The sequence below is a fragment of the Vigna umbellata genome, chromosome 4, assembly GCF_029865625.1.
Source record: "Vigna umbellata cultivar VRB3 chromosome 4, Vumbellata_1.0, whole genome shotgun sequence".
Lineage (NCBI taxonomy): Eukaryota > Viridiplantae > Streptophyta > Magnoliopsida > Fabales > Fabaceae > Vigna > Vigna umbellata.
The window spans coordinates 4,212,616-4,225,165 of NC_142168.1; the positions used below are offsets into that span (position 1 = coordinate 4,212,616).

The following is a 12,550-nucleotide window of genomic DNA, read 5'->3' on the forward strand; positions in this document are numbered from 1 at the left end:
GGGTCAGAATGCCAGAAAACTGGATTCGTGCTGAGCGCGCTGGAGCGCCCAGAGCAGAGCGGCTAAGATGAGCAGAGGGGCTCTGGAGCGCCATACCAGATTGCAGATTTGCAGAATTTCACAACTACACCTACGATTTTTGGAATTTGGCACTTCTTGATGCTCAATTCAGCCCAGATTAACATGTTTTCACTATACAAACTTGATCAAATCCATAAGGATTGAAATTGAGTGCAAGAATGCCAATTTAGGTGCACACTTCCAAAGCTTTCTAATTCTACAACTCAAGGCTTCAAATTTTACACTTTAAACATACCTAAACTCAACATAACCATTCAGAACATATTCAATCACACTAGAACACATAAAAACAGATTGAACAATTCTAAAACACATCAATACACAATAAAACTCAACATTACACTAGTTAACCATTAACAACACAAAAACTACAATTGAAACTAACATGCTCCAAAATAACCAAATCAAATCAAAACATTCTAAAGCAAATTCAAACAATAAAAACACACTCAAATAACAAAATCACACAAAGAGAAAGGGTTAGAAAGCTGGGTTGCCTCCCAGTAAGCACTTGTTTAACGTCATTAGCTTGACATCATTAAGCTCAAGTTTGATTTTTGATGTTGGAATGCTTCTTCTTGTCATGACACCAACATCCTCTCAGCAATTTCCTAGTCACCAACTTCACTCTTCTAGAATATGGAGCCTCTATCTCAAGCACTCCATTTATCTTTATGTTCTTGATGACCCATAACCTATTCTTGAATCTCACTGGTTTGCCAGGTTGGGCTCATCGCTTGCCATCACAGGATTTTGGTGAACTAGTTCCTCTTCCTTTTCTTCTTCTTCTCCCTTTACTCTTGGAGATAAACAACTAAGGCTCCTTTTTACCAACTTGGCAGCTTGCTCTGTTAGACTAGTAATTGATAGAAGTTCATCTGTAGCTTCAAGACTAGTCTCTTTTTCATGATTTTGCTGCTCAACCCCAAAGACGTTGAAAATCACCTCCTCATCTTGGTCTTTCAGTTTCACTGTTCCTTCTTCCACATGAATGACAACCTTGGCTGTCTTCATGAAAGGTCTTCCAAGGATGAGTGGTATATCTGCAGATTCCTCCATGTCCATAACTACAAAATCCACCGGGAATTGGAGTTTATCTATTTTGACCACCACATCTTCCACTACACCATACGGATACTTGATGGATCTATCCGCCAGCTGCAGCATCATTCTCGTAGGCTTGACTTCAAGACCACCAATCTTCTTAAGCATAGATAGGGGTATCAGATTGATACTAGCCCCCAAGTCAACGAGAGCTCTACCTATCTCATGATTTCCAATTGTGAATGGAATGGTGAAACTCCCCGGATCTTTAAATTTGGGAGGAAGGGTTTTCTGCATGATGGCACTACAATTCCCTTGCACTTCAATTGTTTCCTCATCTAAATACTTATTCTTCTTGTTGAGGATTTGCTTCATGTACTTTGCGTAGGCAGGAATTTGTTGTAATGCTTCGGTCAATGGCATGGTAATCTCAAGTTGATCAAATATTTGCTTAAACCGAGCCAATTGTTTCTCCTTCCCTTCAGTAGATGGGATTTTTGGGTAAGGAAGGTGTTTCACAATCTCTTTCTCTTTTTGATTTTTCTCTCTTTCTTTCTTTTTATTCTTCTCTTCTCTTCCAACCATGTCTTCTTCTTCTTCATTTTCTTTCTGATCTTCTTCTTCTGGCTTTTCTTCTTCTTCTTCTTTTCTTCCAACCTCTTTCCCACTTCTTGTGAATATTACATTACACTCCTCCTTCGGGTTGGCTTGAGTATTTGCAGTAAAATGTCCACCCTGTTGGTTGGCTAATTGCTTAGCCAATTGACCAACTTGCACTTCCAGGTTCTTTATGGATGCATCAGTGTTTTTCTGGTTTTGGATGGACTGCTGCATAAACATCTGCAATGTGTCTTTTAGCTTTGAAGTCCGATCATTTTGAGGTGGATAATGTTGAGCAAGTTGATACGGATTTTTACTGCTAGAAGCTTCTTGATTTTGTCTCCACCCTTGATTGGAAGGATTAGGGAAATGATTGTTGAAGAAGTGTTGTCGTCCTTGATTTCCCATATAGTTGACTTCTTCATGTTGGGAACTACTAGGACTTTGACAATGGCCGTTGGGGTGGTTATCTCCACAGAAATCACATCTCATTACTTGATGATGTGGTTGAGGTTGAGCTTGCATTGCTTGTAACTGCTGAGGTAGTTTGGCCATATGTTGAGTTAAGAGTTCCATTTGTTGAGCCAGAAGCTTATTCTGTGCAAGTAAAGCATCCTGGGCACTCAATTCATACACTCCTCTCCTCTGTGCTGGATTTCTCCCATGTTGGCTTCGCATGTCAGTGGAAGCCATATTTTCAATCACCGCAATGGCTTCATCAGCAGTTTTAAATAGTACTGAACCACCAAAAGATGCGTCTAGTATCATCTTAGTATGAGGTTGCAAACCATTACAGAAAGTTTGCACTTGCATTTCTAGACTGAATCCATGGCTGGGACACTTTCTCAATAAGGATTTAAATCTTTCCCAGGCTTCACAAAGTGGTTCATCTACTCCTTGAACGAAGGTAGCAATGGCAGCCTTCACCTCTGTGCTCTTTGATGGTGGAAAGAAGCGTGCTAGAAATTTGTATTCCACATCCTCCCAGCTCGTAAGACTTTGATTAGGCTGTGACTGGAGCCAAGCCTTTGCTTTTCCATTTAGCGAGAATGGGAAGAGTCTCATGTACAATGCTTCTTCATCCTCCCCTTTTACACCCATAGTGCCACACAACTCATAGAAGGTGACCAAGTGCGCATGAGGGTCTTCATTGTCTAGGCCAGAAAATTGGTTTGAACTGATGAGCTGGAGTAGAGCAGGCTTCATTTCTGCCAGCTTGTCACTCATAGTGGGCCTCACAATGCTTGAGAAATTCCTCGGGCTTGTGTAAGTTATTGAGTCCCCTATGGTTCTCCTTGGAGGTGGTCCTGCGCCAGCCATCCCGTTCACAGAAGAAGAATCAAAAGATTCTATGTCTTGATTGTTGAAAGGAAATGAGGATTGATGGGTAGCTTGTTGACTTAGAGCTCGCTGTCTCCTTGTGTCACTATTGTTTCTACGAGCTGTTTTCTCGATCTCAAGATCCACAAGGAGTGGTTCAGATGACACAGTCCTCCTTGTACGAATGTTTCCCTGCATACACTAGAAAACAACCAAACTCGTGCCACAAGTCAGCCCAAAAATAAAGATAATAATTACAACAAAATAGAAAATTATACACAAAAAGATAAAGCCTAAATCGGTTAAAATTCACACAAAAGTCTAGTTTAACACGGGTCCCCGGCAGCGGCGCCAAAAACTTGTTGAGACTTTGGCAAGTGTACCAAATCGTTCAAGTAATAAAACCGGTAAGACCGGATATCGTTTCCCAAGAGACTCGTGTCCTAGACAATCGTATAATATCTAACTAATTTAGACTAAAGAATGATTCCATGTTTTTGGGGTTTTCATGCAATTAAATTAAAGATTAAACATAAAGGATAAAAGTGATCTTTGATAATGCAAACACTTAGCAATTGAAAGATTAGAAATGATATGGAATGGTATTGTTGGGGGTATGATTTCACCTACTTCACTCTTATGCATAGAAAAACACTTCCTCTTTATTAATATGCCAATGTCAATCTACTAAATTACTCAAACCCAATCCCTTGGTAGAAAGAGCCTAGACTTACTTCTTAAACTTCAATCCCTTGGAAAACCTAACAAGTTCATCCGCTTTAAGAATTGAGATTCAAGACAACCAAAGGTCCTAGTTCTATCCCTAGATACAATTTCCTTTAGGTGTTTAATCCAATTCTAGATTCACCCAATATTTCCCAATATCAAGCAAACCCTAAAATCATGATATGGTTGAATCAATCATACAAGCTTTAAGCAAAGGAATTAAACACTAACAATCAATCAAAGAGGCATATAATCATTCAAAACAACTGTAATTTACATAAGAGATCCGTGGTTACATCAATCCCCAACAATAATGAAACTAGCTCTCCATGAATGGAGAGCTTGATCTTACAACAAAGGTGGAAATGGAAGAAGGATGAAGACCCAAGGATGAAGAAGGGTTGTTCCCACAGCTCCTAGATCGCCTCTGGACGCTCCAATTGAGAGAAATCGTGTCTGGGATGCCAAAGATGTCAAAGCCCTTCTAATTTGGGGTTAAATAAACCCAATCTGCCAAATCAGCAACAGGCACGCTTGAGACCGCGCTCCAGCGCGCGAAGACTGGAAAAACGGCGCTCCAGCGCCCTTTTGTAGGGGGCGCTCCAGCTAGCTCCAGTCCTGGTGCAGAGCGCGCTCCAGCGCCCATTGCTCAGGGGGGCTCCAGCTAACTTTTTCCAGATTCTGGTTCTTCATATTTTTGCTGTTTTTGCTGTTTTCTTGTTTTCTCTGGTTCCAGCACTCTTCATTTGATGCAGAGACTTCTTCCAACTAATTAACTTGTATAAATAAAGGGGTTAATGATCAATTTATCTAATTAAAGCTTAAGATGAAACCACTTCTTAAACTAAATGAAAACTAGGATTTACAAGGTAAAAAGGATGAGAAAGAGTTGATATTTTCTCTAATTCAATACTGAATTCATAGTAAAATATGCCACTATCAAATGGTATGGAGTATTTCGGAAGTGTATTTGTAAGAAGAAGTAGAAGTCATCACAAGTGCATAACCTCCCGTGACCGCTCATCAACGTATCATCCGGATGAGTGTCTTTTGGGTATTGTGGTGTTCATTGGGTATTGTGGAACGAGTATCTAATAGGAATTGTGATATGATGGTTTGAGGGTGTCTGACATAATTATTATATGATGTTAGTATCAAAGCAATTATGCATGTTTTATAAATGATTTGTTGCATGTTAGCTCACCCTACTTGTTTGTGTTTGGGTATGTACGATGATCGTATAATTCGTTATACGGGAGTAAATGAAGGAATGTCGTCTGATCCAGTACCAATGAAGAAAGAGATCGAAGAATAAGTTAGAAGAATTCAAGTTATATTTAGGAGTTTATAGTTGAAATCTGAGTTTAAAATATGTATAGACATATATCAACTATGAATTTTTAAGTATGAGATTACGGGATGTTACCGTAAATGTAATGTTACAATATATAAATTATGAATTATCCAGTGTGAGATATTGGGATGTTACATTAATGGTATCAGAGCAGTTCGTCCTTAGGATGACCTGCGGTTTGTACGTTTGACCTGCCTTTCAGTGAAGAGTTGAGTCTAAGTGACATGATTTGTCATGTTTTTTTTAAGTTTAAATCGTAGAGTGAGTGCAGTCCACTTAAGGCTTTAAGAACAGAAAAACGTCTTGATAAGAGTAATGAGGGTGTACACTCATGATTTATCAGAGACGAATTTCCTTTCTTAATTCTTAAGGTTTCGGGAGGGAAGAGTTATGGTCTGAGTCTTTTTGTGGTGTGCTCTATAGTGATAGAGAGATACAGATTCAAGGATAACTTTACCTTTATACCTTCTTTAGATTTAATCAAAACCTTTAAGACATGTTTTTTTTTTCTCAAAGATAGCTAGATGTTGTGTATTGGAGCTTGAAAGTAAAAACACCAGAGTTTTGGTCTTGAAGTATAGAACCGTCGTTTTTACTTGGAAGTGTTTCAAGAACCGAGCGAGAGGATCAGATATCAATAGTTGTACAATAAGAGTTAAGTTCAAAGGTTTAAATGAAATGAGTTTTGGGGTAAGCATTAGTGTGGCAAGGTTTGAGAAATCAACTTAGTTCTGCATATAGGTGATGCTTGAAGATTGGAGAAAAGAAAATAGTGAAAGAGTTGAAGTTAAAGTTTAAAAAAAAAAAGATAGGAATACTTAAGTAGATTAAGGAGAAATCAAATATTAGACGAAGAGTAGAGGAGGAGTTGTATAAGGCATATAGCAGATTTAGAGAAAGTTTAGTAGGAGAAGAAATTTATAAGTTAAGAGAACGCGAGGTGTTTAGAAAAGAATGAAGTATTGAAAGGATTCTAAGCTAAGATGATTAAAAGGAGATGGTTAGATTTTTTTTCAGTAAATGTATTGGAGTTAAGATTTGAGAGTATGAGATTCTGGTATGATGAGCAGTGGAGAAAATCCAAGTACGAAAATTTTGGCTTTCGGCTTGTGCAACATGTTATAGTTGTTAATTCTCAAAGGAAAAAGTATGAGAGGATTAAAGGATCACGGTTCATGGTTTAATGGTGGTAAATCTTATTGGTTTTGAAATATTAAAGTTAATAGAGGTAGTGTAGGTGAATTAATATGAACATGGTAAGATAAACTGGAAGGGGAAGTAGTTCAAGTTTAAATTGGAAGTACAATTAGAAGTTGATTTGTGTCAGTTTAAATAGTAATACAAGTTAATAAGGGTTGATACAAGTTTGGACGGCTATATGTTATGAGAATGAGAGTTGTATTGCAAGAATTAGAGGATTAATTAGTACAACCATTAAACTATATTTTAATGTCATAAGATGGATTTAACTTATGTGACATAAGTGGTTTATTTAAATGAGTAGGTGCAATATTGATAAGGTATGATAGTGGGAAATTAGTTAGTTTTAAATTCGGCCTTATCGAGATTAAAATATATGGTTCCAGAATTTATAACATTGGTGATATTGAGTGATCTGTTGAGTCTAATCAGAAACGTATAGTTGTTAGGTGCTAGGTTACAGACAACAGTGAGTTTATAGGATTAGGTTAGGTTAGAAAGTGGGATTAAAATTGTTAACCTCAATGGTTATGTGAAAGATGGGTGAAGATTTGTATGTCTCACCTTGATCTTTGACTAGTGATGCGTGTGTGAGTTTATACTTATTACTCTTAATTCACATAAGATATAAATTTGAGATTTGGTTAATACTAAATATCCTTGGGATACGGTATTGGTCTAGGGAAGCACGTTACAATTGAGATGGCGTTGTTGTCATCAACCCTAATAAGCTCTCTAGGAGAGTGGTGGGAAGTACACTTACACTTACCCGGTGTAGCTCCGGATGGGCGATGGGGGGTGGCGTTGTGTACTTGCCCTGATAAGCTCTTTGAGTGGTGGGAATTGCCCTGATAAACTCTTTGAGTGGTGGGAATTGCCCTGATAAGCTCTTTGAGTGATGGGAATTGCCTTGACAATCTTTAGGCGAGTGGTGGGAAGTAACATGGTGGTTAAATGGTTGGGAGGGTGTAATTACCTGAAAGAGCTCTTGAATAGAGTGGTGGGAAGTGATACTTGGCACAATGATTTTATGTTATGACATGTTTTGGTGATCCATAAATTCCTTATACCTTTGGGTGTAAGGTTGTAAGAGGAGAAAATATGATATATAAATGTATACAAATTAAGGTGTTTCAAAGCCAGTCGTGATGCTTGAATGGATATATTGTTTGGCGCAGTTAGTAGTATAATTTGTGTAGATACTTTGAAGGATATAATCTTATGTGCTCTTGTTTCATGATTGTGGTATTACTAATATGTGTTATGTTGATAAAAATATGTGCCATATCGATGATTATGATCCTATAATATTCGATCCTTTTGAATTCTGTAAAGACGACATTAAATATGATTTTTAGCTTGTGTGGTCATGTGAAATTAATAATTATGCTAGTTGTTTCGTTATAGTTTAAATTTGAGTTTTAATTACAAATATGTGTTAGCATAAGAGTATACAAATGAGAGCTATTCTCAAAGAAATTTCAATTTCATTATTGAAAATGAATAAAACAATGGTGTATGATATGACAAATATCATATATTTCAATAACTCAGGTCTATAAAGTCATTAGGACTACACAATTTTTCAATTGATGCAATTTTGTATTGTCCGAATCTCATAAGTATAACTAGATGCCTTAATCTTCGTGTGAAAATGATATATCACCCATGTGCTAAGCAAACATATCTTATAGGACTGTAGAAAAAAAAAAATCATTAACTAGCAAAGCAGATAAAGATCACAATGCATAAATAAAATAAAATGTTCACGTGTCGGCCACAAGTGGCCGTTAAGAGTACAGTCCATAAAAATATAATAAATAAATAAAAATAGTCTCCTTAAGGAGACTATTGATTGGCGAACGACAATCTCAAAGAAAGCTCTGTGGAAGGGGCTTTGATACGAAACGGCATGGGTTGAGTAACTTTCTCTTCTTCTTCATGTATATCGGGGATGGGAAAGAGATCTAGGAGCCTTGGAGCCTGTGGAATTACCCATGAAGGATCTCCGGTGGTGCAAAAATAATAGTAGTCAGAGATAAATAAAATAAATAAAGAAATTAGAGAAAAAAAAAGGAAAAGAAAGAAAGTTTACCATACATAAACGACGGAAGGAGGGAATATGAAGGTTCAGATGTACCAGGGACGTCTTGCGGCAAGCGTCGATGCTTCACCCGATTTCCATGGTTTTGAAACCAACAATAGACGCTGTATTCTCCAACTTCTCCGTACTCCTTGAGTCGTCCTGTAATCTCGCGAATTTGATCTCGACTAGGATTAATGATCCCATGGTTGAAGATGTTCAACAAGATGTTAACTTGTTACGGGGTGGACCGCCATCGTTTATAAACTGTCTTGGCTTCGATATCCATTTTTTTCTAAGTTTTTGTTCATAAAGTAAAGTAAAAGTAAAAAGATTTATTACGTTGAAGTCAAGTTTCCAATTTAAGTCAAGTTTTTCATTTTGCTTCTTCTCTTTTTAGTTTAATTTTCATTGTTCAGTCTTTGAAGTCTCAATGTCCAAAAATATATCTGTTTCACGGTCCTCGCAACAGATCCTAACTAGATCTAAGTCCACAGAGTCCATATTTTTATTGTTGTTTAAGTGGAAATAAAAGTTTGTTTTGGTTCGTTTTAATTGGGGTACATGGCGTTGTTCTACCCGAATGTCTCTTTCATACCTTCAAACGAAGGAAGATTAACAACAGTTTTCCAGCCTATATACCCCGTGTTTTAAGACAAAGTGTTCATTAATATGACAACATATATATAACGAGTAAGAAAAAGAGAAAAAGGAAAGAGAAGTAAAGAACATAATACTAAATAAGCGTAAAGCAGAAAAACATAGAAGAAAAGCTTGAACAAAGAGAAAAAGGGTTGAGAGAGAAAAACTTACGAACGTGTAAGTAGAGGCAGAGTCTCACTTGGCAGAGGGTTCACTAAGAAGCTCTTGGACACACTCGAAGGAGAATCTCACTCGTGCTCAGATCCCACAAGCTCTCACACTCAAAACTCTCAGCGTTCAAATCTCACTCACACCCAGAAGATCGCTCGAAAGCTCTCTCACTCAGAAGATCTCACACGCTCCAAAATCGTAACGCCTCAAAGTGTCGCTCAACACAGTTCGCTCCTCAGTATATAGCCAAAATCTCACTGTGTCCACAGTTCCGGTCATGCATACCGGAGGCTTCAATAGTATCAGTATATATATATATATATATATATATATATATATATATATATATATATATATATATATATATATATATATATAAAAGGTAGTAGTATCTGATCTTGCCCACATTTTGGAAGTATGAAATATTCAAAGTAGAGAGGATCTCTTAGTAGAAGTTTAACCATTCGGGATAGAAGGCCATAAAATAAAATGGTTTAGGACAAATATCAACTTAGTTATAGTAGTTTGGGATAAGAGAACATGTGACTTTACTAGGGAACTAGTAGATCATATGAAACAGTCGTGACCCCCTTTGGTTTCCTTGAAATGATGAATTTTCGGGATGAAAATTTTTGTTGTTGGGGAGAATGTAAGATCCATGAAAAATATTTATAATAGTAAATTTTAGCATTTTATTAGTAATAATAATTTTAATGGATAGAAAAATGTAAATTTTGGATATAAAATTATAGTAATTCTAGAAGGAGAGGTTCAAATTTTTGATAACTTATTTAGGATTTTTTTTTAAGAAAATTGAATAGTAAAAAGTGAATAGTGAATAGTGAATAGTAAAGTGAATAGTGAATAGTAAAGTGAATAGTGAATAGTAAAAAGTGAATAGTAAAATGTGAATAGTAAAAAAAGAATTAAAAACATGAATAGTGCCAAAGTGATAAGAAAGCCACGTTGGTGCAAAGAGGATCAGATAGAATTTGAATTAAAATAATATTTTTAATAAAATAAGGAATAGTAAAAAAAAGGCTTAATTACCTACTTAGTCCCCATGTTCGGAGGTAATTTGCTGTTTAGTACCCGGTTTTAAAAATGTAGGCATTTGATACCTATGTTTTGAAATTTGTATCAATTGAATCCTACCCACTTAACGCCGTTATAAATCTAACGTTTTTCTGACATCAACTTTGAATTGTGGACGAGCGGTAGTGGACGAGCGTCCGAGCATCGTTGGACGAGCGTCCTCTTCTGTTGGACGAGCGTCCTCCTCTGTTTGGACGAGCGTCCTCCACTGTTGGACGAGCGTCCTCCACTGTTGGATGAGCGTCCTCCTCTGTTTGGACGAGCGTCCTCCTCTGTTTGGACGAGCGTCCTCCACTGTTGGACGAGCGTCCTCCTCTGTTTGGACGAGCGTCCTCCACTGTTGGACGAGCGTCCTCCACTGTTGGACGAGCGTCCTCCTCTGTTTGGACGAGCGTCCTCCAGTGTTGGACGAGCGTCCTCCTCTGTTGGGACGATCGTCCACAACCGCTCGTCCACAATTCAAAGTTGATGTCAGAAAAACGTTAGATTTATAACGGCGTTAAGTGGGTAGGATTCAATTGATACAAATTTCAAAACATAGGTATCAAATGCCTACATTTTTAAAACCGGGTACTAAACAGCAAATTACCTCCGAACATGGGGACTAAGTAGGTAATTAAGCCTAAAAAAAATAAACAAAAACAAATAGTGCCAAAATTTTGGCCTATAAATAGAAATCAGAGGAATGGAGTTTTTGCACCAAGAAGTAGAGAGAATTATGAGAAAAGAAGAAATTAGGAAGTTTTTGGAGTAGGAAGAAATTTTAGAGCAGAGGTTCTGAAGAGTTTTCGGGGAAACAAATTCGGAGCAAGAGAAGTCTGGAATAGAGGTAGGGGAGCTAACCTTTCTAAGCTTTTATATTCTGATTTAGTATTGTTTTATTTCTATTCATGTCTTGAAATTCTGTGTGAATACTGTAAATGCTTACGGTATATTTTTATATTGAATTTCTGTGTCAATATTATATGCTGTTATTTTGAATCTGTAAATAAGAAATTTGTTAAAACTAGTTGAGGAATACTTTGGCTAAGGAAAGACTTGGTACTTAAGTTGTCTATTGTGATGCACCTCTCTTTCCTGGAAGTCTACTCGACAAGCTTTTAACTTAAATCTTGTTGAACAGATTATGTACTGTTAAACTATTGTGCAATATATCTCGTTGGAATGAATTCGTGTTATTGTGGTAGATACGAAATTATGAATTTTAATTGTGATGATTGTAATTTATTATATTGGGTTTAAATTTATGCGTCTGAACATGATATGAGTATTATGGGGAGATTTCGTAATGGTATAATATGAGTTGAGGAATGTGAGCATTGTATGAATCTCGTGGAGAGATTCTGTAATGATGTGGTAATTGTGTATATGTTGATGTTGAGGTCCTGTAGTTGGAGGTTATCCTGATACTCTAATAATCATCTAGTCTCAAGTAAAGAGGGATGAATTATGTGGTGAGAGGAGTAGGAGGTCCTGGTCTATGTGCCGGTTTTGGACATAGTGTTGAGGACTAACCTTGTGAATGGTATGGAGTATTTCGGAAGTGTATTTGTAAGAAGAAGTATAAGTCATCACAAGTGCATAACCTCCCGTGACCGCTCATCAACGTATCATCCGGATGAGTGTCTTTTGGGTATTGTGGTGTTCATTGGGTATTGTGGAACGAGTGTCTAATAGGAATTGTGATATGATGGTTTGAGGGTGTCTGACATAATTATTATATGATGTTAGTATCAAAGCAATTATGCATGTTTTATAAATGATTTGTTGCATGTTAGCTCACCCTACTTGTTTGTGTTTGGGTATGTACGATGATCGTATAATTCGTTATACGGGAGTAGATGAAGGAATGTCGTCTGATCCAGTACCAATGAAGAAAGAGATCGAAGAATAAGTTAGAAGAATTCAAGTTATATTTAGGAGTTTATAGTTGAAATCTGAGTTTAAAATATGTATAGACATATATCAACTATGAATTTTTAAGTATGAGATTACGGGATGTTACCGTAAATGTAATGTTACAATATATAAATTATGAATTATCCAGTGTGAGATATTGGGATGTTAGAGTTTTTTAATACACGGTCTAAATAAACTAACATAGAAAATTCTTGTTATAATAATGATGAACTTCATAAATAAGTTAACTAAATAGAAAAATATATAATTAAGTATAAACATCAATAAAAAATACTGAATAAATGTAAAGTTAATTCAATCTAACAAATTTTACG

General features: G+C 36.7%; 1 protein-coding gene across 1 annotated transcript; it reads right to left on the minus strand.

Annotated features, from left to right (window-relative positions):
* Positions 1-789: 789 nt before the first annotated feature.
* Positions 790-4,417, minus strand: LOC148199058 (uncharacterized). Its single transcript, XM_088112565.1, has 3 exons — positions 4,277-4,417; positions 1,815-3,246; positions 790-1,604 (listed from the first exon to the last, which is right to left on the minus strand). Exons 1-3 carry the CDS (start codon positions 4,415-4,417, stop codon positions 790-792), a joined length of 2,388 nt encoding a protein of 795 aa, XP_087968691.1.
* Between the last annotated feature and the right edge of the window lie 8,133 nt (positions 4,418-12,550).

What these genes read in the sequence shown, in the direction of transcription:
- LOC148199058 (XM_088112565.1), bottom strand. Translation starts at nt 4,417, where the DNA reads ATGGGCGCTGGAGCGCGCTCTGCACCAGGACTGGAGCTAGCTGGAGCG. An exon ending in TTGCTGATTTGGCAGATTGG is followed by an intron (nt 3,247 to 4,276) that starts GTTTATTTAACC and finishes GTTGTTTTCTAG; the next exon opens with TGTATGCAGGGAAACATTCG. An exon ending in AGCCAACCCGAAGGAGGAGT is followed by an intron (nt 1,605 to 1,814) that starts GTAATGTAATAT and finishes CATCTACTGAAG; the next exon opens with GGAAGGAGAAACAATTGGCT.